The 27,047-nt window shown below is 40.2% G+C and overlaps 1 protein-coding gene across 1 annotated transcript in view; it reads right to left on the bottom strand.

Annotated features, from left to right (window-relative positions):
• The window catches only part of LOC136884873 (uncharacterized), a 92,995-nt gene extending 68,240 nt beyond the window's left edge, over window positions 1-24,755 (bottom strand). The window contains exons 1-2 of the mRNA XM_068230025.1: window positions 24,657-24,755; window positions 19,269-19,396 (exon numbers count right to left, since the gene is read on the bottom strand). Coding sequence (XP_068086126.1) covers window positions 19,269-19,334 — 66 coding nt within the window. The 5' untranslated portion in view covers window positions 19,335-19,396; window positions 24,657-24,755. The remainder of the gene's footprint in view (window positions 1-19,268; window positions 19,397-24,656) is intronic.
• Between the last annotated feature and the right edge of the window lie 2,292 nt (window positions 24,756-27,047).

The raw sequence follows: 27,047 nt of genomic DNA, 5'->3' as shown, positions 1-27,047 counted from the left end.
CACACTCTTTTCTTTCAACTTGTCTAGATCCCATCTTTTTGCATTCTTTCCTTTCTTCAATTTCTTTAGCTTCAGATGGCATTTCATGACCAACAAGTTGTGGTCAGAGTCCACGTCTGCTCCTGGAAAAGTTTTGCAATCCAACACCTGGTTTCTGAATCTCTGCCTAATCATAATGAAGTCTATTTGATACCTTCCAGTGTCTCCATGTCTCGTCCATGTATAAAGCCGTTGCTTTTGGTGTTTGAACCAAGTATTGTCAAGGACTAAATTATGATCAGTGCAGAATTCAACCAGCCAACTTTCTCTTTCGTTGCTTCGTCCCAATCCGAATTCTCCTACTGTATTACCTTTTCTTCCTTGGCCTACCACTGTATACCAGTCTCCCATCACCTTTCACACACTGTATTAAATTTTCTATCTCTTCATATGTCCTTTCGATTTCATCATCATCCGCTGAACTAGTAGGCATATAGACCTGCACTATTGTGCTGGGCACTGGTTTGGTGTCTATCTTGACGACAATAATTCTTCCACTATGCTGGTCATTGTAGCTTACCCTCTGCCCTATTTTCTTATTCATTATTAAACCAACCCCTGCATTTCCTGTTTGATTTTGTGTTGATAAGTCGGTAGTCACCTGACCAAAAATCCTGTTCTTCCTGCCAACGTACTTCACTTATACGAACTACATCTACCTTTAGTCTATCCATCTCCATTTTCAGATTCTCTAATCTACCACAACGATTCAAATTTCTAACATTCCATGCCCCGACTCGCAGAATGTCAGTATCCAGCTTCCTGATGATCGTCCCCTCTCGTGTAGTCCCCACCCGGAGATCTGAATGGGGGACTAGTTTACCTCCGGAATATTTTACCCAGGAGGAAGCCATCATCAGTACATCATTCATACAGAGAGAGCTGCATGTCCTCGGGAGTTAGTTACGGCTGTAGCTTACCATCGCTTTCAGCCGTGTAGTGGTATCAACACAGCTAAGCCATGTTGAGTATTATTACAAGGCCATATCAGTCAATCATCCAGACTGCCGCCCATGCAACTTCCGAAAGGCTGCTACTCCCCTTTTGATGAACCATTCCTTAGTCTGGTCTCTCAACAGATACCCATCCGATATGATTGCACCTGCGGCTCGGCTATCTGCTTCATTGGGACACGCAAGCCTCTCCACCGCGGCAAGGTCACATGGTTTTCAGGGGATTCAGAGTATAAACAACAAATAATTGTTTTGTCAGATCATCCTAATTCGAATGAAAAGTGGGTGTTTATAAATAATAATCAATGAAAATTTGAGGCTACAGAAATCTAACGCCACGTTCAGATGAATAATAATAATAATAATAATAATAATAATAATAATAATAATAATAACAATAATAATGAAAGTTAGCATCGAATATTGGTTTGTCAATATATTCGGGTCTTGTGAAAAGGTGTGTATTTTACTATATTAATCGTGATCATAGTTTCGAGGCCACTTCAAAGCATAATCAGTTTCATAGAATAATAATGATTATTCTACTGTATTTTTCAAACATGGGTAAGTGGAGATAAGATAGCGTGTTGATTGTCAAATAACGCAGTGTAATGCAGTTGTTGAACTTAAACTATGACAATAATAATAATGACTGTTCGGAATTTAAATTGGATTAAATTAAAGCAGTACACGTAAATTTTAGTTGACGAATAGTGTATCATTGTAAAGGCAATCATATGTGCTGATAGATACTCGTTGGCTGAACAGTCAGCATACTGGCCTTCAGTTCAAAGGGTCCCGGGTTTGATTCCCGGCTGGGTCAGGCATTTTAACCATAATTGGTTAATTCCAATGGCACGGGGGCTGGGTGTATGTGTTGTCTTCATCATAATTTCATCCTCATCACGATGGGGCAGGTCGCCTACGGGAGTAAATAGAAAGACCTGCACCTGGCGAGCCGAACCCGTTCTGGGATATCCCGGCACTAAAAGCCATACGACATTTCACATTTCATGTGCGGATAGATGGCCATGATAGAGGCTGTGTCAATGAATCATTGTTAACTCGCCAAATACAGAAATAAATTAGATACAGGTCCGACTGAAAGCTAGAGAAGCTGATAAGTGTTGAATGTATGATATCCCTGAAAATGTGAGAAGTAAATTTTGTTTTTAATGTAAAGGACTACTGAAGTTATTATAATTGAAAATAGAAGTGAGCCAAAGACGGCTGCACACATATGCGTCATGACGAATGAGTAAAATAGTCTTCTAGGGTAAAGGACGAATAAGGAAGAATATTAATAGCTCTATGGATAGAAGCAAATCTATGATGATATATGAGATGAATAAATATTAAAGATGCAAACGATGAACAGGGATAGTAAGAAAAAAAATTGAATATAACGGACCCATATGAGATCAGCTTATAAGTGAGGTAGCGATGAATATCATCTAAGTGTTGCTTATGAAAGGGTAAAAACATCTGATGACAAATGATAAGATAGATGATGCTTTGTAATGTGAACTGATTGCCGACAATGGTAACTAAAATTGATAAATGTTGCAACACTGAATATTATAACTGTAGAGAAACACTGTATGCTCAAAATGGATGTTTGCTTGTGATTAACCGTGGTAACTCACGAGTAAAAATAATTGATTTGGTAAACATTAAAACTCTTTACACGAATTGTTCGTCTTTAATAACAATCGTGAGTAAACTACGGGATGTAAATTATCATACATTTTTGCAGACATTTGCGTCACTGGTAACAATTTAAATCAAGGGTTTGATGATTATTGAAATAAGCTTGGAAGGTCGTGAATATTAAGTTTTGTAAATAATAGATTGTAGATAAATTGAGGTGTTTTGAGTCATGTCCTATTTCTGGAACACTACGTTGTTAGTGTTGGATTATCATGTTGTAAATATTCATTTTTCTTGTAGTTTTATATTCAAACAGATGATAGAGTAAGGTAGAATGGACAGCCAGTTAGTCTCAGTCAGAAATAATGGCAGCTTTAACTTTACTCCCTAGAACGATAACACAGAACCTATGTAATTTAAATGTCACAATGAACTTAGTGAAATAATAAACTTAAGGTCAGGTCAACAAACCGACTGGTCATGTGTATATAAAAGTAAACGCCCCACACTTAGGTATGAGTGTGAAACATATTTGCTATACCCCTAATAACGAAAGTTGGTGTCTGATATTTCTTAGAGGGAGGTCCGTTTACTGCCTGCCGTGGCGGGATAGAGGGAGTGGGGGTATGGTTGCCATGGAAACGAGAGTGGGGTGACTGCGGTCGCCATGGAGATAAATCTTCTGGCCAGCTCGTCTTGCTGGGAGTTGCCAAATCTCTCACTTCACTTCTGAGTCATATCTTGTCACATGCAGTTCAGTGTGAGTGGCATTCTATTTGCGATCACTGTCAAATTATCAGCAGCCTGTCAGGGTTTTCCAACATCAATGCAGCAAGGGGACAACTAAGTGATAAGTTTTCTCCCAACCCGTACCCTCTCTCTTAAACATTTTTTGAGACAATATTCGTCTATACTTTTTAACATACTGTAATTATTCCAGCTGAAGACATCCATCGTTGACATAGCCGGCTGGTTGGCGTTTGACATCCAACAGTTGTTCCTCACTCTCCCTGCACGCTGTTACATTCAACCTGAGGTCCGTACTGGTTCGAGATTAACACTATTTACGGCCCATTTCCATCTGGCACATAAAATAATATTCAAGATCTTAACCATAGTTTCGGCCTCAGCCACACAGTTATTTGCATTGGAAAATACTAGAAGCAAGATTCAAATACTCAAACAAGGAAAAAAACACATCAGAATCTGCTACTCCTTACATAGTCAAACAGACTGTTGTGTCAATAAGTGTTAAGGAAGAAGAACCTGTATTTATTATCTAAAACAATACAAGTCGCATATTATGAGGAACTAAGAAACTGTGTTTAAAAAAATGACAGAGGTTTTTATAGAAACATTCATCAATTTTATAGAAAATTTCCTGTGTATCAACTATATCAAAACCATAGTCTTTTTAAGCACCTAGACGCACAAATAATACTATATTTTTTAACAAGACATATTACTTGTATTAAAAAAAAAGATTAATACTAACTAGCCAAGTTTTAATATTTTCCATGTAAAATACGACTTGTTGTTTTAAAACTGTGGTTAAAATGGCAAAAGTAGATTCTTTTATCAATTTTACATGATTCTATTGTACATAAGCTACACCAAATCATAGACTTTGCCAATTATACAAAAAATAATTTTAGATGCACTAAATAATATTGTATTTTTCAAAAAAGACATGTTATTTGTATAGTACAATGGGCCTATGCTATTTAGCTATATTTCTAATGTTTTTCATGTAAGAATAGGACTTGCTATTGCATATTTTTAAATTTTGAATGTTCCTTGCTATAAAAAACTCAATGGCTGATGATGGCATAGTGGATTGCCGAAACCGGTCCCAAAGATGTGTTTTATGATAAGTTCAATAAATATGTAATGTTCTAAATAGACCATTACGATAACGTATTGAATAGGTGGAACCTTTAGCTTTACTAAGCATTGTAAAATCTTGAGTCAATACGGACAAAAAATGAAGTTTTTAATACTAAATAGACATAGCTTTTGTTGTTGTGCTTTCTGCATGCTTACTTTTGACATGCAGGTCAATTAGACGAAGAAAGGCAAGACTTAAGCTTTATGTAATGGATACTCTTACAGAAATTTATGGAAAAGTCAGGGATGTTTGGTGACATGGGTTTATTTTACTGCTGGATTTACATTGCAGCAACACAGATTGGTCTTATGGCGACAATGGGATAGGAACGGGCTTGGAGTGGGAAGGAAACAGCCGTGGCTTAATTAAGGTACAGCCCCAGCATTTCCTTGTTGTGAAAATAGGAAACCAAGGAAAACCATCTTCAGGGCTACCGACAATGGGATTCAAACACACTATTTTCCAAAGCAATATAATCTTTTTGTGCTATCATTACACAATTATCATTTTTTCAACTTATTTTAATCTAATCATTTTCTTAACATTAAGTTCTGGAAACTTGTACATCTAATCCAAGCGTACGGACAAAAATTATAATTTTTTTTTATATAGGTGTAAGTAGGCCGAATGGCCGCATGTTGTAATGTGCTATGGCTATGGAGCCAAGCTCTGCATATGGGAAACGCGTGAGTTCGAATCCCACCATCGGCTGTTCTCAGAATAGTTTTCTGTGGTTTAATATTTTCACTTGCAGGCAAATGCTGGTACAATTCATATCCGCAGGCCAGAGCTGAGTCCTCGCACCCCTTACCCAATTTCATTCACCATAACACATTTTGTCTCCATTAGCTCCTCAACTGAGGTTGGTGCCAGGAAGGGCATCCGGGCATAGAAACATGCTGAATAAATTAATCTCATCTCATCCCGACCCGGTATCAAGAAACGAGACTGAGGGGTAGACATACATACAGATAGAGGAAAGTAGGCTAATTATATTTTCAGCAGCTGCTTACTTAACATCTCAGTATGAATATTTGAACAGCTTCAGCATTACGTAAGCATTAATTTTATATTAATATTGTCCACTTTTGTATAAGAAAGTGTAAGTTAACTGTTAAGTATGAGGTGAGCTACAATTGCTTGAAGAAGGGTAGCACTGTGTCAAAGAAGTTAAGTGTTACAGCAAAATCCTTTGTTTTGAATTTGGAAAGTGTAAAATTCAATGGTTTTTATACTCCTACCTTTTGTCCTAATTCATAAAACTCATTTAACTATCTTTACACCCACAACCATCTGGTAACTCTAAATAAAAGGTTTATTTGAGTCCTCTTTATTCTCTGTCAGTTCCAATTGAGACAGTATTAAGTAGTTTGAGACCCCCCCCCATAACCTTTTCGACCTGGCATGTGTGTTGCCATTTGGAAATTCTATGTCAATCGGCTTTCGCCAATATCCCCTTTGTTATGATATGCCGCGCGCTGTTGAACGGAGTATTGGTCCGCGCCTACTGCGCGTGCGTGCGCGAGTGGTGAGGCGAGTCTACTGTTGACTCCTAGCAACTACTTCCGAGCGAGTCGGCGTCCTGTAGCCGCCATGGATGGACGTGAATGTGTGTGTTCCGCTATGCGGCGGGTGGTTGTGCTGAAACCCCCGTGAAATCCAACTTAAGAGGGATTATCCCTTATTCCATTAGTTGCTGGCCTCCTACTGTTTCATTGGACTATGTTTTTGCTACGATAATCCTCCAGGATCCTTGGTGAACAACTTTAGTTCACGGCCTCGTGGTTGCCGGTCTTCAATAACAATGGCCAAGGTTTGAACTTCTCAATTTTTCTGGACTTAAAGGTATGTAACTGTTTTGGATTAAAGTAATTCTGGGGAAGCAAGAAGATTTATGTGTTTCGGCGTACTTCAAGATAACTGTAATGATAATAATAATAATATTTGGATTAAGACTTCCTTTTCGAAATTTGTGCTGGATATCGTGTGCGTCTATGAACCATAGGAAACGGTTTCGGCGATTAATCATTTTAGAATGCTGTTCGCACGGTGGAAAAATTTAGTATGTTTATCTTAAAATTCAGTAAAAATTTTTTTTGCACTTGATTGTACCATAAGGTGTGAACCAAGGCGCAGTTTCCAAGGTAGTGGGGTTAGCTTTCCTTCGGGTTCCTTGCCTTCTGGGATTTTTTTCTCCTTTTTGATCTTTTTGCATTGTTTCTGGGATCTCTGTTTTATTTTTAATTTAAAACCGTTGGTTTTATTTCTCATTTGTAGTCGGTGCTTGGCTTGTCCGTTACTATGGCAACGTGTGTTTGGGGAATTGTTGTGGGCTTTTGTTTTTAACGGGCATTGTTGTTGGTTCGTGTGTGCTGCTGGGATGAATATATTTTTGTTGCCTGGTATCGTTGGCTTTTCTTTTCATATAATGTGATTTATTTCGGCCTACCTCTTTGTCGTTTCGTTCCGTTCTTTGGTTGGGCGAAAAGTGTAACTTCTACCTTTATTTTCGTGTGCCCTTGGAAACTGCCCTTGGTAGAAATTGGAACGAATTGTGGTAAAGTTAAAAGGCAACCGGCCTAAAGGTCATGGAACTACGTTTGTTTACTAAGCATGGTATTTGTTTTTCTCTTAAACGCGTGATTGATCACATTTAAATCAATATTTAATTATCTTGTTTGAGGTATGGAGGTCACTGTTGTTTTTTTTCTTGTTGATTTTTACGATTTAGTTCCTTTATTATTTGTTAAATGAAGTCTGCATTTTCTTATTTAAAGTTGCCTCATTGGGTATTTATTTACTAATCATATTAATTTCTTGCAAGTTAATGCAATTATTGTTAATCGAGTATTTACTTTCTTTTAAACAATATGGTTCAAGGTATTATCTGACTTAATAATGAACCTAGGTCCACTCCAGATATTATCTTTTGAAATGTTACCTTTCATTTAAATGTCTATTAAAGTTTTCTTTCATATCACTTAAAAGTTGGTTTTCATTTACCACATTTGGTGCAGCGCTGCAACTATTTCTTTGTTTGGGTGTCCTCGGACCTTAAGTCGCTTTTCCTTCACGTTTTGGGTAAGTGTCTCTCTTTTCTTCCTTTTGGGTAATTTTAGTATCATGTGGTTTGCTGGTGTTGTTTTTACCCTTGAATTTTTTGACGTACTGTGACTTGTTGTTCCACCTTCCGCCTTGTTCTCTCTTGTGTTCGCTTAATCTACCCATTTGGGGCGGACACAATAGCAACCTTCTCACCAGTCTCTCTCTATCTCCCTTCCTCTCTCCTTCTCTCTCTCTTTTTTTTCTCTTCCTTTTTTCCCTCAGCTGGTGGGTAAGGTTATTGACCTCATCACCGCTAGGATGTTACCGGGGTCCTAGAGGGTGGTGCCGGTTAGAGTGGTATCAGAGCGGTGGTTGTTTGTTGTTCCACTGTTGTTCTGAACCTGATTTGAGTGGTAGCAGACCTGTTGTTGTTGTTGTTGTTGTTGCTCTGCTGCCTAATCTCAGTTGTTTCTGCCTTGTGCAGCCTAACTTTCCTCCCCTCCTACCCTTGCTTGGTGCAGTGCTGTGGCGAATGTAGGTGGACGGAAATCAAAAATTAAGAAGCTAAAAGTGTTATTGTCAATAACTATTGTGAAAGGGAGTGCAAGGATCTTGTGTAATTTTTTTAAATTATTTTGTTCCATGTTTGCTACCATGGCGCGTGCCGTTACGAACCCCTCTTTCCTGCGTCGTGCCGAACTGGAGTACGAGTTATCCATTCGTGGCCTTGAACCTGACCGTACTGTCGCTGAGTGCGCTGCCTTGCTATCAGCCAACTCCCAGGTCCCCATTAATGTATTTTCTATTGACAGGAGTCGAGTGGGTGAGTACCTTAACCTAATCTGTGACAATCTTAACGAAATTAACATTATTCGTGAAGAATTTATTGAATTGCCTCCGTCCAAAGCCCAAGTAAACCGGCTGAGGGCCAGAGCTGACCACTACTCGGGCCGAATTTAGGATATATTATCTATTAAGCCTGATTCTGTTTTTGTGTCAGAATGTGCTAGATTGTTAACGGTGGTTTCTGGCATCACCTCTGATTTAGATTTGCTGTTAATTAACAGAGATATGGAGAATTGTTCTATTTCTACTGGACTTAACCCTACTGTACCTACCCAGAGTGTCCCTTCCCACCAAATTACGTCCTCGTCCCATGCCCAAGGTTCGTGTTGCGTGACTGCTCCTTTACTGGAAACCTTAGTCTCTAAGCTAAATTCGGCGTCATCGCCTAACTGTTTAAAGGAAGTTTTTCGCGGAGTGAAGTCCTTTTCTGTAAATTCTATCGATGAGTGTATTCGATTCTTACGGTTTCTGGTGGAGTTGACCGAGACTGGTAATGTGTACTCAGTCGATGATTTGGGGATTTTCCGCGCCCTCTTCCCTCATTGTGAAGGGATTCTAAAGAGAGAAATTTCTGAAGCTATCTCTAAAAATTTATCGATTAGCACCTTTCATGAACTTGTCCTTTCTAAATTTATTCCCTCTCTTGCTCTCCAAAGTCTTGTGCCCCAACACTGTTTCCGGACCCAGTTCCTGCATGAGAACTTGCTAACTTATGTGCTGGATCTGCGATTCTTTTGCAAGGTTTTTAGAATTTCTGTGCCAGAATGTGAAATGGTCTCTAGAATTTTAAAAGGAATATCTCCTGCGTACCGCTCCTATCTTTCCTTAACCCGTTGCCCTACTACCTTTCAAGAATTGGAAGAGGCTTGTTCCTTTGCTGAAGATGTCAAACATGGGGATGCCTCCAGACCTGTGAATTTCCCTCCCCCTACTACTACCAATTGTCCCGTCCTTCCGTCAACACCTAAAGTAGTGAATGCCCGTAAATGTTACAACTGTGGGTCCCGAAATCATCTAAGAAATTCCTGCCCTGACGTTAGACGTGGTCCAGGCGCTTGCTATTCCTGTGGCTCTAGGCAGCATGTTAAAAGAAATTGCCCCTTGGTAAACAGAAATGGTACTCAATGACTAGAAAGGGAAAGGGCAAGGTCTGCCAATACTAAGTTTGTAAACCCTGAATCTCGTAAAAGAACGGTGTGTCCCCCAAGGTGCAATAGTATTTCTGCTCATGCCCCCTCCTCTGGCACGTGCACATTTGTCGAGGTCAACAATGAACCCGTAGATGCCCTTCTTGATACTGGAAGCGTAGTATGCTTGATGAATTATGCCTGGTATTGTCAAAAGAAATCCTCGTGTAAACTTCCGGAAATAAAACCCACTAATCTAAGATGCGTTTCGGCTAATTGTCAGTTTTTAAATATTTTGGGGACTGTGAAGGTCAAGTTGAGGATTGGGAATTTCACTTGGAAGATCAAGTGCTTGGTGACATCCAATTTATCATGTAACATTATTCTGGGTACCAATTTTCTATCTTGGGCCGGTGTTGTTTTGGATCCTCAGTGTCGAAATTTCTTTTTTAAATTTTCTCCTGACCTGAAATTTGAATTGATTAACGTTCCCTTGAAAATGCCTAAAGTTTTGTGTGCGGGTTATCCTGAGTCAGATGAGTCTAGTGACATTGATCGGCTTGACCTGAATCATTTAGGAGATGCCGAAGCACGGCAAGTTCGTGTTCTTTGCAAGGAATTTCCCGATGTGTTCACTAGCAAGTTAGGCTTGACCGACGTACTCGAGTATGACATTGAGTTGTCTGACCTGCAGCCTGTTCGATCCCCTCCTTATCGCCTTTCCCCACCCCGTATGTTGGAACTAAAGAAAATCATTGAGCAAATGGAGAGAGACGGAGGGATCAGACCTTCGACTTCCCCGTATGCGTCCCCTGTGTTCTTGGTACCCAAACCTTCTGGTGGTTATCGTGCTGTGATTGACTATAGGGCCCTAAATAGTAAGATTGTACTCCAATCCATTCCTCTACCCGACCTTCATACTTGTTTTGGATGGTTCTCAGGTGCGAAATTTTTCACTGTCCTGGATTTGAACCAGGCTTATTACCAAGTGCCTTTATCGAAGAGATCAATTCCCCTCACTGCTTTCATCACCGACTGGAACTTGTATGAGTTCCTCAGACTTCCGTTCGGGCTCAGCTGTGGAGCGGCCGTGTTGTCGAGGTTGTTAAATTCCATTCTCTCTGACATTAAGTTCAGCTATGTCTTTAATTACCTGGACGATTTAGTAATTTATTCGAATACCTTCGAGGAACATATGGTGCACGTTAGGGAAGTATTGCTACGGTTAAGGAAAGCCGGCCTTACAGTGAAGTTATCAAAGGTAGCTTTCGCCAGACCCAGCATGTCTTTCTTGGGACATGTAGTTTCTTCTGAGGGCGTTTCCATAGATCATTCCAGAACTCAAGCCATTAGGGATTTTTCACCTCCCAAAGACGTCAAGGGCGTTGCTCGATTCATTGGTATGGTCAATTTCTTTAGAAAATTCATCCCTAACTTTGCTGAAGTGGCTGCCCCGTTGAACGACCTTAGGAGAAAGAATGTAAAATTCACTTGGGGTAAAGCCCAGGAGGAAGCTTTCAATTCATTGAAGGTCGCACAGACTAATGCACCTTTGTTAGCTATTCCTGATTTCGAGAAACGTTTCATTGTCCAAACTGATGCCTCCGGGCGTGCTATTGCTGGCGTTCTGTTACAAGAACATGAAGATGGGCGTAGGCCCGTGGCCTACGTATCCAGGGTCCTCAATGATCTGGAGTCTAAGTACTCCATTTATGAACTAGAGTGTCTAGCTGTGCTGTTTGCTCTGGAGAAATTTCGATCTTTCATTGAACACGTCAACTTTGATCTGGAGACCGATAATCAGGCTCTTTCTTGGGTGTTGAACCGACCCAAAAGGACCGGTAGGATAACTAGATGGGCATTACGGATCTCATCCTTTAATTTCAATGTTCGCCACATTCGTGGGTCTGAGAACGTCATTGCCGATGGCTTGAGCAGGATGTTTGAAGGTAATCCTTGTGTGGAAGCCAACCCATGTGTCGATGAGCTTGCTGTCAATACGGTTGGAGTTAGTGCCATCCTCACCGATTCCCCATTGCTGTATCAACAAATTGGAGATCATCAAAAAACTGATCCGGATCTGAAAAGGATCATTGACATGATCAGTAGCGGGATTGAAGTAAAACCTTACTCCTTATCTAAGGGTGTTCTCTGTTGTAAGGGTCGCAAGGACCATAATTCCAAAATTGTCGTTCCTAAAGTTCTGGTACCTGTCATTTTCAAGTATTACCACTGTTCACCCCTTGGCGGTCATCTAGGAAATTTCAAAACTCGTTTGAAAATCAGGCAATTCTTTGTTTGGAAGAAAATGGATAGTGATATCAGGAACATGGTCAAATCTTGTAAATCTTGCGCCATCAGCAAACCTAATTTGAATAATCGGGTGGGATTATTGTCTTCATCACAAGCTTCGCGCCCCATGGAACGACTGTTCATAGATTTCGTAGGACCCCTCCCCCGATCTTCCTTGGGAAACACCCACATTTTTGTCTGTATAGATGCCTTCTCCCGGTTCTGTTGGATCTTTCCCACCAGGTCCACTAATTCACGTACTTCTATCTCCTGTCTTAATTCCATTTTTGCATCATTTGGTCCACCTAAGTTCTTAGTATCTGACAATGCTAGTTCTTTCACCAGTAACTCCTTCAAAAGGTATCTGTTTGAGTTGGGCATTTCACATGTCACCACTATTCCATACTATCCAAATCCTTCTTATGCAGAGAGGTTGAATCGGAACTTAAATTCTGCGTTGATAGCGTATCATCATGACAACCAGTCCAAATGGGACTCCTGTCTGCATTGGTTGGCTCATGCTTTTAATTCCGCTACTCATGAGTCCCATGGTAAGACGCCTATGTCTTTAATGTTTGGCTATACTCCGTACTCTCCTATGTCTAACCTGCTATGTATTGAGGATCTTCTCCCAGACCTATCTAGGCCTATTGATGTTCAAAAGATCTGGAATGAAGCAAAAAGGAATCTAGCTGTGTCATACGAAAAGGTCAAAAGGCAGTACGATAAAGGTAGGAAACCGTCAAAATTTAATGTTGGTGATCTCGTGTATGTTAAGTGCTACCCGATGAGTAAGGCTGTGAATAAGTTTTCGGCAAAACTTGCCCCTAGGTACCAAGGCCCGTGCACTGTGTTGGAGTTCTTGTCTCCCGTTTCAATTTTGGTAAGTGACCCTGTAGCAAAACGAATTAGGCGCGTTCATGTTTCTCAAATTAAACCTGGTTGATCTGGCAAATTGTACCGCATCTTCCGCTGGATGGATGCACCTTTGGTAACTGACCTGTATCGTTAGTGAATTTAGCACACATACTGTGGGATGGCGAGCGAGCCAATCTGGTCCTTTCTGTGCCTCGTGTTGGTGACTCTAATTTAGTACTCCTTGTATGTTACGTTTCTAGGTGTGGATCCTTGTAGTTAGAAATTGTCTTTCCTTAATTGTCTTGTGATGGTGGTATTAATACCTTGGAATAGATATCCTCGTTATCTAACCTTATGCTTATGTGGTGCGCTACCGAAGTTCCATTAGGGAAATCTAATGACATCTAACTTAATTTGCGCTTTGGTTGTCCCTCTGTTTTCTCTAGGCTTTTAGTATGTAATTTCAAAGACTTATTTCTTCTGTGGCTCCGCATCGGATTCCTTCCGCTGAACCCTTCAATCATCTTGTGACTTAATCATTGCTGAGCTATGGTGTGCTTGGGATGGAATGTACGGGAGTGTGTCTGGTGCCTGAGTGTTTACCATTTTGTCATCCTTTCATTGTGTGCGCGTGTCTGAAGATGCGTGGTGCTTAGTCAAGATTGGGTTGCTATTTGTGCCATTTTAGTATTGTACGATTTCTGATTGTGGTGTGTTTCGATCTATTGGTGTCGGAAATGTCCCCTGCTTGCCTTCTGCATGGACCGCGTGTCTTAAAGGTGTTTCTTTTCCGGATACTGATGTTTGTATTCATCCATGATTGAGTGATCTGACACTCCTCCTTTTGGGCACTCTTCGCGGCTGTTCTAAAAGTGGTTTCCTATGCCTGAACCATTTATATTATTTTTCCTGTAATGGGTTTTTGGGCTGAATCTATCTTCCTAACCTTTTGATTTTGGGGGTCGTTTTGGGGTTATGTAGAAAATCTGTCTCCTTTTTTTTTCTGTGGGCGTTCGGTTGGTGCACTCCTGCCAGCATTATGGTTGTATCTCCGGTGTTGTAACTTGGTAATGTTGTTGTAAGCTGTTAGGATTATTTTGAATTGTGGACCGTTAGCAACGTAGTGTAATTTTCCTTATCTACCGGTTGGCGTGTGGAGTTTTTGGTGGTACGGTCGGACTTCCTTCCTGAGGATATTTCTCCTTTTGTGCTTCTGTGGGATGGACCTAGTCCTTAATCTGTACCGGGTTTGCTGTCGTAATTTCTGCTTTGTATTGTGCTGTTTGGTTGTGGTCTGTGAACACGCGTTGAGGATAGTTATCCTTTATCTCTCTATGAATAACCCGTGTTGCTAGCTTGTCATTATGTAGGTAATCGTGTTTGGGATTACGTTGTTTGCTGTCAAGACACCTTGGTTGGGATGTGATTTGTCCTTTAATTTACCTCTGTGTCACGGTAGATTTGGCTGTTGGTTTGGTATCCACTACTCCGAGGAAGTACACCTTCGGGTGGGCAATTCTTAGTTATCTGTTGGCTCTGGGATTTTCGACTTGTTCTTCCTCACGCAGAATTAGGTTTGTGGCTACTATTCTGTACCACGTTGCCCTGTGCATTTCTCTTGTAGTTGTACTTTGATGTGGCCGTTATGGATGACTGACTGATCGCGATTTTTCCATCTGGTAACCTATAGGAGTCTCCTGTTTGCCCATCGATGCTACTGTTGGCTGTCTTACCTCTCTGTAACTCGAGTGGTTTCTGCGTCCCTTCTCTCTGATGGTTTTCCGTTGGTCTGTTCAAAAATTAGTTTTCTATGCTTGAGTCCTCACCTGTGTTTTGTTGGTGAACTAGAATAAGTTGCCGATCCCAGTGTGGTTTGTATTTTGCTCAACCCCTCGTTCTTGACCCTTGGACCGATTGACGAGTTCACCACTCTGTGGTTGTGTGTGTGTCATTCCAATATCTAAAGTGTAATTTGATAGGTCATTCATGTGTCCTCTTAGTTTAACCCTTGCTATTCTAAACCATATGTTCCAAGGACGACTATTCGTTGGAGTGGTCCTGTACCTTTATTTATATATTTTTCTTGTGGGTGATTTGTGCTTGAGGAATATTACTGCTTTCCCTTCCGTTATGTTCATGATCCTTCGGGATATCTGTCTTTGTCCTAGTTGGTATTATGTGTTGGATTGTACCCTATGTTTCTATGTGTTCTTGTCAATTCTTTCTCTACGTGTCATGGCTAAGTGTCCTTCGTGGCAGAGTAACAGGGTATATTTTATGTAGTTTCCCTTTGATTTCTTAATTGTCGTTGAATGGACCCTTCTTTTCCTTCGGCGCTATATCGGACCAAGTGGAAAGCTCTGGGCTTCAGCTAGTTTGTTGGTAACTAGTTTAATGTAAAGTTAATTGGCGGATCTATGGATCCTGTAACTGAATACTCACTTACTTTAAATTTCCTGGTCTGGTTTTTTTTTCCTCCCTCTTCTTGTGGTTTCGCCCCCCATTCGGGTTTTCCGGTGCGTTTCATTCCCCTGTTGTCATCTTTTTGCAACACGAGATCATGCATTTCCTTAATATCAAAGGAGACTTGTAAAGGTATTCGTGCATTAAAATTAATTTACCACCGTGCTTGAGAAAATAACCTGGATGCGTGGACTAATAATCATGTGGTTTTCGTTTGATTTTTGTCAGTATATCTGTGATTAGTGTGAGAGTTGCCAAACCTCAAAGGTGAACTTGTTAATGTGTCAAAAACTATATCATTGTGTGATGCATTGAACCAATGTGTATTGGGTGAACCTGAATATTTGGTGAACTCTGGTCATTGTGCTCTCTATTTGATGACAAACATTACTCTGGTGATTCTCCGAGTGCTCGGTTAACGTTTCTGGACACTGATGTTGATCGCACCCCGTCAATTATTTCTAAAAACTATGTGATATGGAACTGTGTCTTGGATTATTAACCTGGTCATGTGAACTCCTAACTAAAATTAGTTAATCTTAGTGGTCGTTTCCTGTTGGACTACTTCGCCCAAATTTAGTATATATGTGACCACCACATCATCATCGTGTTATGCTTCAGATTTGTCGTCTTTCGGGGCGGGAGGATTGAGACAGTATTAAGTAGTTTGAGACCCCCCCCATAACCTTTTCGACCTCGCATGTGTGTTGCCATTTGGAAATTCTATGTCAATCGGCTTTCGCCAATATCCCCTTTGTTATGATATGCCGCGCGCTGTTGAACGGAGTATTGGTCCGCGCCTACTGCGCGTGCGTGCGCGAGTGGTGAGGCGAGTCTACTGTTGACTCCTAGCAACTACTTCCGAGCGAGTCGGCGTCCTGTAGCCGCCATGGATGGACGTGAATGTGTGTGTTCCGCTATGCGGCGGGTGGTTGTGCTGAAACCCCCGTGAAATCCAACTTAAGAGGGATTATCCCTTATTCCATTAGTTGCTGGCCTCCTACTGTTTCATTGGACTATGTTTTTGCTACGATAATCCTCCAGGATCCTTGGTGAACAACTTTAGTTCACGGCCTCGTCGTTGCCGGTCTTCAATAACAATGGCCAAGGTTTGAACTTCTCAATTTTTCTGGACTTAAAGGTATGTAACTGTTTTGGATTAAAGTAATTCTGGGGAAGCAAGAAGATTTATGTGTTTCGGCGTACTTCAAGATAACTGTAATGATAATAATAATAATATTTGGATTAAGACTTCCTTTTCGAAATTTGTGCTGGATATCGTGTGCGTCTATGAACCATAGGAAACGGTTTCGGCGATTAATCATTTTAGAATGCTGTTCGCACCGTGGAAAAAATTAGTATGTTTATCTTAAAATTCAGTAAAAATTTTTTTGCACTTGATTGTACCATAAGGTGTGAACCAAGGCGCAGTTTCCAAGGTAGCGGGGTTAGCTTTCCTTCGGGTTCCTTGCCTTCTGGGATTTTTTTTCTCCTTTTTGATCTTTTTGCATTGTTTCTGGGATCTCTGTTTTATTTTTAATTTAAAACCGTTGGTTTTATTTCTCATTTGTAGTCGGTGCTTGGCTTGTCCATTACTATGGCAACGTGTGTTTGGGGAATTGTTGTGGGCTTTTGTTTTTAACGGGCATTGTTGTTGGTTCGTGTGTGCTGCTGGGATGAATATATTTTTGTTGCCTGGTATCGTTGGCTTTTCTTTTCATATAATGTGATTTATTTCGGCCTACCTCTTTGTCGTTTCGTCCCGTTCTTTGGTTGGGCGAAAAGTGTAACTTCTACCTTTATTTTCGTGTGCCCTTGGAAATTGCCCTTGGTAGAAATTGTAACGAATTGTGGTAAAGTTAAAAGGCAACCGGCCTAAAGGTCATGGAACTACGTTTGTTTACTAAGCATGGTATTTGTTTTTCTCTTAAACGCGTGATCGATCACATTTAAATCAATATTTAATTATCTTGTTTGAGGTATGGAGGTCACTGTTGTTTTTTTTTCTTGTTGATTTTTACGATTTAGTTCCTTTATTATTTGTTAAATGAAGTCTGCATTTTCTTATTTAAAGTTGCCTCATTGGGTATTTATTTACTAATCATATTAATTTCTTGCAAGTTAATGCAATTATTGTTAATCGAGTATTTACTTTCTTTTAAACAATATGGTTCAAGGTATTATCTGACTTAATAATGAACCTAGGTCCACTCCAGATATTATCTTTTGAAATGTTACCTTTCATTTAAATGTCTATTAAAGTCTTCTTTCATATCACTTAAAAGTTGGTTTTCATTTACCACATTTGGTGCAGCGCTGCAACTATTTCTTTGTTTGGGTGTCCTCGGACCTTAAGTCGCTTTTCCTTCACGTTTTGGGTAAGTGTCTCTCTTTTCTTCCTTTTGGGTAATTTTAGTATCATGTGGTTTGCTGGTGTTGTTTTTACCCTTGAATTTTTTGACGTACTGTGACTTGTTGTTCCACCTTCCCCCTTGTTCTCTCTTGTGTTCGCTTAATCTACCCATTTGGGGCGGACACAATAGCAACCTTCTCACCAGTCTCTCTCTATCTCCCTTCCTCTCTCCTTCTCTCTCTCTCTCTATTTTTTTTCTCTTCCTTTTTTCACTCAGCTGGTGGGTAAGGTTATTGACCTCATCACCGCTAGGATGTTACCGGGGTCCTAGAGGGTGGTGCCGGTTAGACAATACAAACACATCAGTCTCATATGGTAAATATAAGTAATTTAATGAGTTTTCACATATGATTCGTAAGAATCCCAGTTTCGCCAGTTACTTGAAGGATGTCTTCCTGTACCAGTCCTTCAGTAAGGAACTCCCTCACAGTTTGTATGCCACAGTTAAGAGTGATCAAAAGAGTGACAACACCGACGGGCCAGGTAGTCTACAACAGATCACAGCGGTCAGAATGAATGAGGGAACAAGTGAGCTGGAAGTGAGGGGTAAGAGAAAGGAATGCTGGAATGTGGCAAAAATATGAAATGGCACATGTAATGCTCTTCCTGCTAAACCTAGGTGTCAGACGCCAACTTTACTTATTAGAGGTATAGTGTCAATGATGTATAATGCAGTGTAAATGAATGGGTGTGTTTATGTAAGCTGCAGCAAATGATAATAATTCTAAATAGGAGAGGAGGCTAAGTTGACTACTGACCCACTGCATATAATTATTTTGTTAATTTTGTTAGTATTGGTCCGATAAGTCCACAGGGGAATAATATTTAAATCATGGCTGATAATTGTGTTTTTAATATTTCATTTATGGTAAATGTTAAGACAGCCATGACGCAATATGCATCCACTGAATAATCAATAGATGTGTAAGACTCCATTGAACTGAAGTGAAATTAATGAAAAAGCGTGTTCATAGTTGTGTTTCATATTGTGTGAGTATAATATTTGACTGTTTGGAGTCATTAATTAATAATGCTGTGACAAATAAAATTTATAGTTTCACTCTTAACAACATTATGTAATTTTAGTTAGTCTTGAGTCATAAATTCTTTTGGAATTCAGTCAGAGGATGCTGTTGTTTGTTAACTGTTTATCTTGACTTTCTGATTGTGATTTATGTTAATGTCATGTTATTATGTTAGAATTTTCTGCTACTTTATTTAATTTCACTTTTATTTAACTTCAATTTAAATTTCTTTCATTACCAATTTTATTTAAATTCAACTTCATTTTTATTTGCTTTGATTAATAAAGTTTGCTTAATTTAATTTTATTCAGTCTTAGAGTTACATTATTTAGTAGTTTGCTTGACCCTGTAGTTAATTCATGACACCCCAATACCAGCCCTGTACGAGGAATCATCGGACAGTCCAACACCCTGAGAAGAGAATCTACGTGGTGGAAAGTTATGTTCATTCTCAGCTAGCTGTGGCAGGTGTTGGAAGAGGCTCATCACCACAATTGCTCTGGTCGAAAGGGCCCAACATATACATGTGTGTGCCTTAAGAAGAGACAGCAAGATACACATATATCACCTGAACAACTGATAAAAGTAGAGTTATGTAACCAGTCAAACTCAGACGAGTGCTAAGGCTTTACGTGCAATTTCTATAAAGTTATCTGGAATGATACTTACGCATGAAGAATTTGATGTTTCCTCAAAGGAGACTGGTTCCTCTTTGATCTTTACTTCGAAGTCCATTTTAAATAGCGCGTGAAGGTTTAGATAGTTTTGGGATGTAGATTACTTCCACAGACCTTGCACTGAAACATGAGCAAAAAACACAGTTTTTTTTGTCAGTCAAGCCTGTATTTCTAGATGACTATTGATATTGTGCTCATAGCCACTGGACCTCCATTTTTACCTGGAAACTGAACCTCAAGGGTAAACATTTTTCACTGAAAGAACATCACACATTCACAGATTGGGATTGATTTGCACACACCTTGTGAAAAGCCTGTGAGTATGCAACTTGCATATCGCCCACTGCAATGGGGGAATAATGACTGGTTTGATGTATCCCCCCATACAACCCTATCCTGCGCTACACTCTAAATGCACTCTAATTTATTAATTAAATTTTGTCCTCTATACTACAACTTATCTTTGTTTAATAATTTGTTTTACACCACATGGACACTTATGGTGTTATGGCTAGGAGTAGGAGGGAAGTGACAATGGCCTTGAGTAACAAACAGTCCCAGCATTCGCCTGGTGTGAAAATGGAAAAGCACGGAAAACTGTCTTTAGGGCTGCCAGGCCGCTTACTTCCCACTCCCAGCCCTTTTCGTATCCCACCATTACCATAAGTCACATCTGTGTTTGTGCGATGTAAAGACATTTGTAAAAATATTTTACAACCAAAACTTCAAAACTATTCATTTTCTAGCACAACCTGAATGGCAAATGATCTGCATTTAACCAATGTAAAGACAAAACCTCCCCACCCTGTTCATCCACTAAGTCTATTGGCTATGTACATACTGTACTGTATTTACATGAGAGTCCAGTGGTGATTCAGTTACAATATAATTTTGAAAGTCACTACTAGGAATGTTCTGATGTAGTTCATCCAGTTTTGTTTTAAATGAAGAGCCCGGCAGTTTTCATCACATTTATAAATTATGTAAATCATCCTGGATGTTAATAGCAATTGTTTCTAAGCCCTGTGCCTTACGTATTTTAATAAGCCCGTTTCTTACACAGATATAGGCATAGTTCTTCTCTCAATGCACATACCTCACCTGGGCTAGCAGCCCCTTTAAGAGCTATGTTGAATTCAGTAGCAGTTTAGCCAGATTCCTTATTGATGAAACAATTATTTGATAAAGGATAGGCAGGTACCCATTGGCAATTTTTACCAAAATTTACAATCTTTACTGATTATGTTTCAATACATACTATAAGTTATGTTTGTCACTATGAGCTCCTTCATTAAAACAAATAGTTTTCAATTGGCTATGGACTCCTTTGTTATAACAGAGAGATTCAAACTGGTTATAAGCTCCTTTATTAAAACACACCAATCCAAACTGGCTATTAATTACTTTGTTACAATAAACAGTTCCAAACTGGCTATGAACTATTTTGTTACAACAAACTGTTCCGAACTGGTTATGAGCTCCTTCATTAAAACAATCCGATCCAAACTGGCTATAAACTACTTTGTTACAATAAACATTTTCAAACTGGCTGCAAAGTATTTTGTTACAACAAACAGTTCCAAAACTGGCTGCAAAGTATTTTGTTACAACAAACAGTTTGAACTGGCTATGTACTCTATTAAAATTATTTTAATGAGCATACACAAAGCAGAATGCTTCCAGAACTGATTGTTAATAATGGTTTGTTGGAATTATTAAATGGCAAATGTGAACTGTATCAACGCCATCTACGTATTGTTACAAAACATTTAATGGATGATAGAGGACATCACCATTCCAATGTGAAGTATTATCTGCGTGCTTTTTATCGATAGATAAACTTGAAATAATTGATTATAAAACTGAACACAATAGATCGATTCTCTCGCCGTGACCATTAAAGCACAAATTCATAAACTTAATACAATAAGCCCGTAAGATAATTGTGTACGGGTTTGAGGAGTAAGGAGGGAGCAATTCCGGTTTCAGTAGTACTGCCAACTGAATGGAAATGAAATCTGAATTGAATCGATAATATGATCGATCGATATAAATTTTGCTAAACCTTTGTTATCTTAAGCCAACAACTATGTCACACACACATTATATAACATTATATAACATTTCTCGATGCGAATCTTATTCCTAGAGTGAATTCTATAGTTTGGCTTTCCTGTGTAAATAACAACAGTACTAGTACGTAAAGTGTACGCCAGATGTCGCACAGCGATGCATAAGCGATTCACAGTTTGTGTTTCAAAGGTTGCCAGTACGTATCTCGAAGATTGCCGAGGTCGACCAATTCAGCACTAGGGTGTAAATCTATCCAGAAAAGGTGCGCAGATAATACTTTGTTGTTGCACCACGTACGCGTCGAATTAAACGTGCATGTATAGAACACGCAGTCCCTTGTATTGAATGAGAACTGCTGGCTACTTGGCTACAAAATGGTCCTGAATGTAGTTAGAACAGCATGAATTCAGGACTCACAGTTCAGAACCAGTTCTGAATTTCTGCTCGAACAGCACGTATACTACTGCGCATAAGCATGCCATTCACAATCAATCTGGTACCATATTAAAACAAACATGCATGCATTATCACTGAGAATGGCAGCTAGGTAATATTTAACCCTAGAACACTAACCCTTCATAAATTTTACGACGGTAGGTAGCAGAAACGTATAGTTTATTGCCTTCCGCGCCAGCGTGCCTGCCGCCATTTTGTGTGGCAAATTTTTTTCGAGCAGTTATTGACTGTGGCATGTGCGTTTGTTGATATCTTTGCTCATTCTTGTAATAATTGGGCGGGTGTAGTCATACTGACGAACGGTTAGTGAAAGTGTGAATTCTTGGGTTCACACAACAACTCTGTTTTCAACTGATTTAAAGGTGCGTACGTTATTATAACGATTTAAACAGTCCCTTACCGTTTCTTAAGTATACACGTATAGTTTTAAGTCACTATCTACCCTTTGTCTGTTATAATAGCGCACTGCAGGAGAGCAATCTGAAGATCAAATGGCTACCAGAATACCATAGAAAATAATTGGAAGACGAAATAAACCGATTATTATACGAATCGGAGAAAGAGACTGAAGAAGAGGACTTTGTGCAAGATGATAGTGTTCATGATACAAGTGATAGTAAGGAATGTTTCAATTATGAAGATGAGAATGGGCATCTAAGTCCAGAAAGAGGAAACGCATTTGGCGTTAGCGGTACATCATTTCATCTGTTTACATCTTCAGGCACTCAACAGATCCCAATTACATCTGATTCCTCTGAATAAGATGAACCGGATTATTCTGATTTTGATCGCAATATAATATTTATCAAGAAACGAATCGTTAGAGGAAGAAATAGTCACCCTTGGTCAACAAAACCAAAATGTCGTTCTGTTCGTTTTCCTGCCAAAAATAAAGTTTCGTTCTTCAAGTGTGTACCTGCAAATAATGCTAGAGATGCAACTACTCCAAGGGAATGCCTTGAGCTTTTTTCGACGAAGAAATGATCGCCAAAATCGTACTTCATACTAACGAACAAATGGATCCAGTAAGAATTCACTACAAGGATAAAAAGTTTACATCTCACACCAGTAAAGTTCAAATGCATGCTCTCTTGGGACTTCTTGCACTCACAGCTGTAATGAAGAACAATGATCTTAGTGTGAGAGAACTATTCAACATTACACTCTGTGGCACGAAATGAAAATCAACAATGAGTGCTGAGAGATTTCAGTTCGCTATGAGCTGTCTACGTTTTGACAACAAAGAAACACGTGAGGAAAGGAGGGAAACAGATAAATTTGAAGCAGTGAGAGAACTGTAGGACAATTTTGTTCAAAACTGCCGAACTAAGTACGCGCCAGGAGTATTCGTAACGGTAGATGAGCAATTCCTAGGTTTTAGAGGCAAGTGCAAATTCCATATGTTTATACCTAACAAACCAGCCAAATACGGTTTGAAGATTGTGATGGTATGCGACGTAAGCACGAACTACATGACGAATGAAATCCCTTACTTGGGAAAGAATACCAACACAGGGGATTATTAAGTGAAAGATCTGACGAGTCCTATCCACGGTAGCTATAGGAACGTTACAACAGACAATTGGTTCTCTACTGTTAAGCTGGCAGATGATCTACTAAAGGCACCATACGATCTGACAACTGTTAAAACAACGTCAAAACAAATGGGAAATTCCTCAAGAGTTGCTCAATACACGTCCCAGACAAGTGGGTTCTTCCATATACTGCTTTGACAAAGAAAACGTGTTAGTTTCCTATAAAGCCAAACAAAACAAAGTTGTTTGTTTGTTATCAACTACTCATGAAACAATAGAGCTAGACCCACGAACAAAAAAAGCCGAAAATGATTCATATGTATAACTACACGAAATGTGCTGTAGACACCATGACCAAATGTGTCGCACAATTACAAGCAGCCAAAAGATGAAACGTTGGCCACTTTGTATTTTTTCAGTATGATGAACATTGCTTTTGTGAACGCATACATCATCTATCGATTGAATACACTCACAAGAAAGGGAAAACCAGTCAGTCGGAAAGAGTTCATGAAGTCCCTGAGTGATGATCTTGTCGCCCCGCACATGAGGAGCCATCTAAACAATCCATCACTGCAACGATCATTGTGCCAAATGATCCATGAAAATCTTGTCCAGACTCCACGAGTACAGGGAAAGAAGAAGACCTGTCACCTCTGCCCTTCATCGAAGAGGAGGACGACATCTTATTGCAGTCATTGTCATAAAGCAATGTGTGCCGAACATCGAGCCATGTCTTGTGTTAAGCTACCTCTGTTGATGAAAGCTAAGCTATAGTAAAAGTGTGTTGTTCGCGTCTGAGAGAAACAAGGAGAAGAAAGAACTTGAAAGTAAATTCATTACTGTAGTGAATATTTATAGTATCTTAGGCTATATATTGTTTTCCAGTGCATGCCCGGGTTGTATAAAAGATGTATTTTCAGAGGCATGTATACAAATTAGAACTACAGATAAAATCTTGCAGCTGAACGCATAATGTGTCTTCATGCCTTTTTTACATTTATATTAATTTCATTTATTTTCTTGCTTTAACACGTTCATTTAATAGTTTTGTGTGTCAAGTTTTCTATATTAAGAAATCACATAAAATGACTTAATATCTATGTGTTTTGATTCATGTTAAGTTTACGACACTATAGGAACTCTAAATGTAAGCTGTTACGTACAAAATATAACAATTATAAATTGGAGTAGTCAAATTTACGAAGGGTTAGTACAGTAATATGTGGCGAAGTACAGCCTACATTCGGCTGAAAAACAGAATTATCTGCCGCTGTTCTTTTGTGTTTAAATACGAACAGAACAATAGAGCTTACCTTACTTGCTATCACGTACCGTAAGATCCTAAGTTCCTTATGAAGATGTAGAAGACTGAGACTCCAACTTTATTAGCAGTATGTTCAAAGATTTGAACACAGTGTAAAACGTTAGAAACTGCAATTACCTGATGAAGAAAATCTTAAAAGAAACAGGACAATCCACAGAAAAAACCTGCACAAGCTGCCGCAATATGTCTGAGATGCACAATAGATAAAAAATTAACTAGGATATTAAATAACAACAAGCCAACCACTTCGAAAGTAAACCAGATATAGGGTATACGGCTCCTAAAAACCTTCATAACCAGTGTGTTGTTCCTCGACTGTATACACACACTCCCGATATGATTCACTTATCTCCAGCTAACTGCTGTAGGCCCTACATGGATAAAAGTCATAAGTCTTCTTCCTCTCTAGGGGAAAAGTAATTGGCATGTTTATTTCACACACTCACTAATCTTGAAGTAGGCGGACACACGCAAAATGTTCACAAACAAAACGTCGCTCCGCACGTATCTAATCTCATATTCAAAAGAACACAACTCACCTTCAGGAAAGGATGGAATAGTGAAAGACAAAAACACCAGTGAAAGTAGGAGCATATGACCTAGGACCGAGAACAGAACACTAAAGCTTATAAAAGAATCTTAGCATCATCCAGGAATTTATTAATAACCGTACTTACGGCTGGAGTGGGATTGTGTTGTAAAGAGGAGACACTGGTTTGAAGTGGAGACTAAACTTATGAGACGACGTAAAAAAGTAGGCGAGCAGAAGCATATGAAGGGCATTGAAATAAGTGATTGGCATCCCCCTCTCGTGCGCCGCTTATACATGTAGGTAGGTTGGTAGGACGAAATCTGTATTTGTATTGGAGTGTTACCGCATGGTTGAAACGTAAAAGAATAGTATTGCTGATGTGACGGCGGGTATACGAGCCAGGATAGTAATCCGGGGGAGGAACGGATATTCGAAGTCTATCTATCTATCAAATGCTTTCATTCCCCACCCTGAAGGGGTGGGGCGGGCCACCTAGAGGGTGTCGCCCTCTCTCTGGCCAAGAGATGCGGGCAGGTTGGGGAGATGTGACGGAAGAAGGAGGTGGGTAAAGGATGTGAATGTGTAGGAGAGATGGCGAGGTGCTTTATTATATCATAGTTTGAGTGTTTACATTGATGTTATCTTAAAGCTATTTTACATTCATATAGATTAGGAGGGTTATATGTTGCTGAAATGGAGCGGGGATGGGTAGGTGCAGTTACTCTAGCATAGATGGGTTGATATGCCTGGAATTAGGTATGAGGTTAGGAGGTGGAGAGTAGTTGTGCATTGTTGGAGAGAGGTGATGAGGATGCGAAGGTCAGGTGTGGAAGGTCGCGGGGTGATGTATGCTATGTTGGGAGGGGTGAGGTAGACTGTTGGATATGCTGGGATTGGAGTGGGAGGTGGTCGGGTACGGGGGTGTGCGTGGTCAGGGGTACGGCGGTTGGGCGGGGAATAGGAAGGTTCTACTCTATGATGTTGGCCAAATACTTGAGCTCCTGAGCTGATGAGTTGCTGGACGTGTAGTTCGGATGGCAGCTGTAGTCGGACCATGTAAGTGGGTCCGTGGTTGTTGCGTATCCTTATGGCCCGTTGTGCTGGGATGCCTGCAGTTCGGAGTTCGTGGAGTATTTCCGGCTCGGCGATATTCGGAGAGATTCCACGTAGCACGCAGCTGGGCCTGGGCTGGGGCGATGGTGACTGTTGGATCGATGTTAGAATGTTCGAAGTGTTGACTGACGGCGATGGCGGAGGTAGTTCCTGCGGAGTGATGGGGGGGTTGCAGGGGTGAGCGTGACGTGGGATTCGGGGAGATGATGACATGACTGGGGAGGGGTGGCAGGTTACGCTGGTAGTGATCACGGTTGATGCCAGATTGCAGGGAGAGGTAGTAAGTGTAGTGATTGTGGTGGTGGTGGTAGTGGTTGTTGTTGTCGGGGGTGGGGGCTCATGGAGGAGGGGTATGAGGCCAGGATCTTTCTGTAGCTGGTTCAGTATTGACTGGGGAGGTGGTATCACAGAATAGTTCTTGCCTCGGAATGTTGCTCCGGAGGTGAACAGGCGGCGCTCTGCTTCTTCTCCGCTGGTTTGTATTATGATGTGCGCTGTAGGCATCCTGGTGCGGTAATCGTCTGGTCAGAATACATTAACCACCTGAGGGTCTGCTGCATTGAGCTCTTGGTAAATGTCACTTTCTGAGATTGTAAGGTCTATTCCTGGGATGAATACGTAGGGCATGGTGGATGGGGGAGGCGACAGCCAACGAGGCGTCTGCCTGTTTATGCTTTGTTGCGGTCGGCTGAGCTGCGATTAAAGGTGAAGGCTGCCCGGCCGAAAAAAAATTCT

This window comes from Anabrus simplex, chromosome 13 (assembly GCF_040414725.1).
Source record: "Anabrus simplex isolate iqAnaSimp1 chromosome 13, ASM4041472v1, whole genome shotgun sequence".
Classification (NCBI taxonomy): domain Eukaryota; kingdom Metazoa; phylum Arthropoda; class Insecta; order Orthoptera; family Tettigoniidae; genus Anabrus; species Anabrus simplex.
Note: the sequence above shows the minus strand (reverse complement) of the source record. Positions and strands in the feature narration are given on the sequence as shown.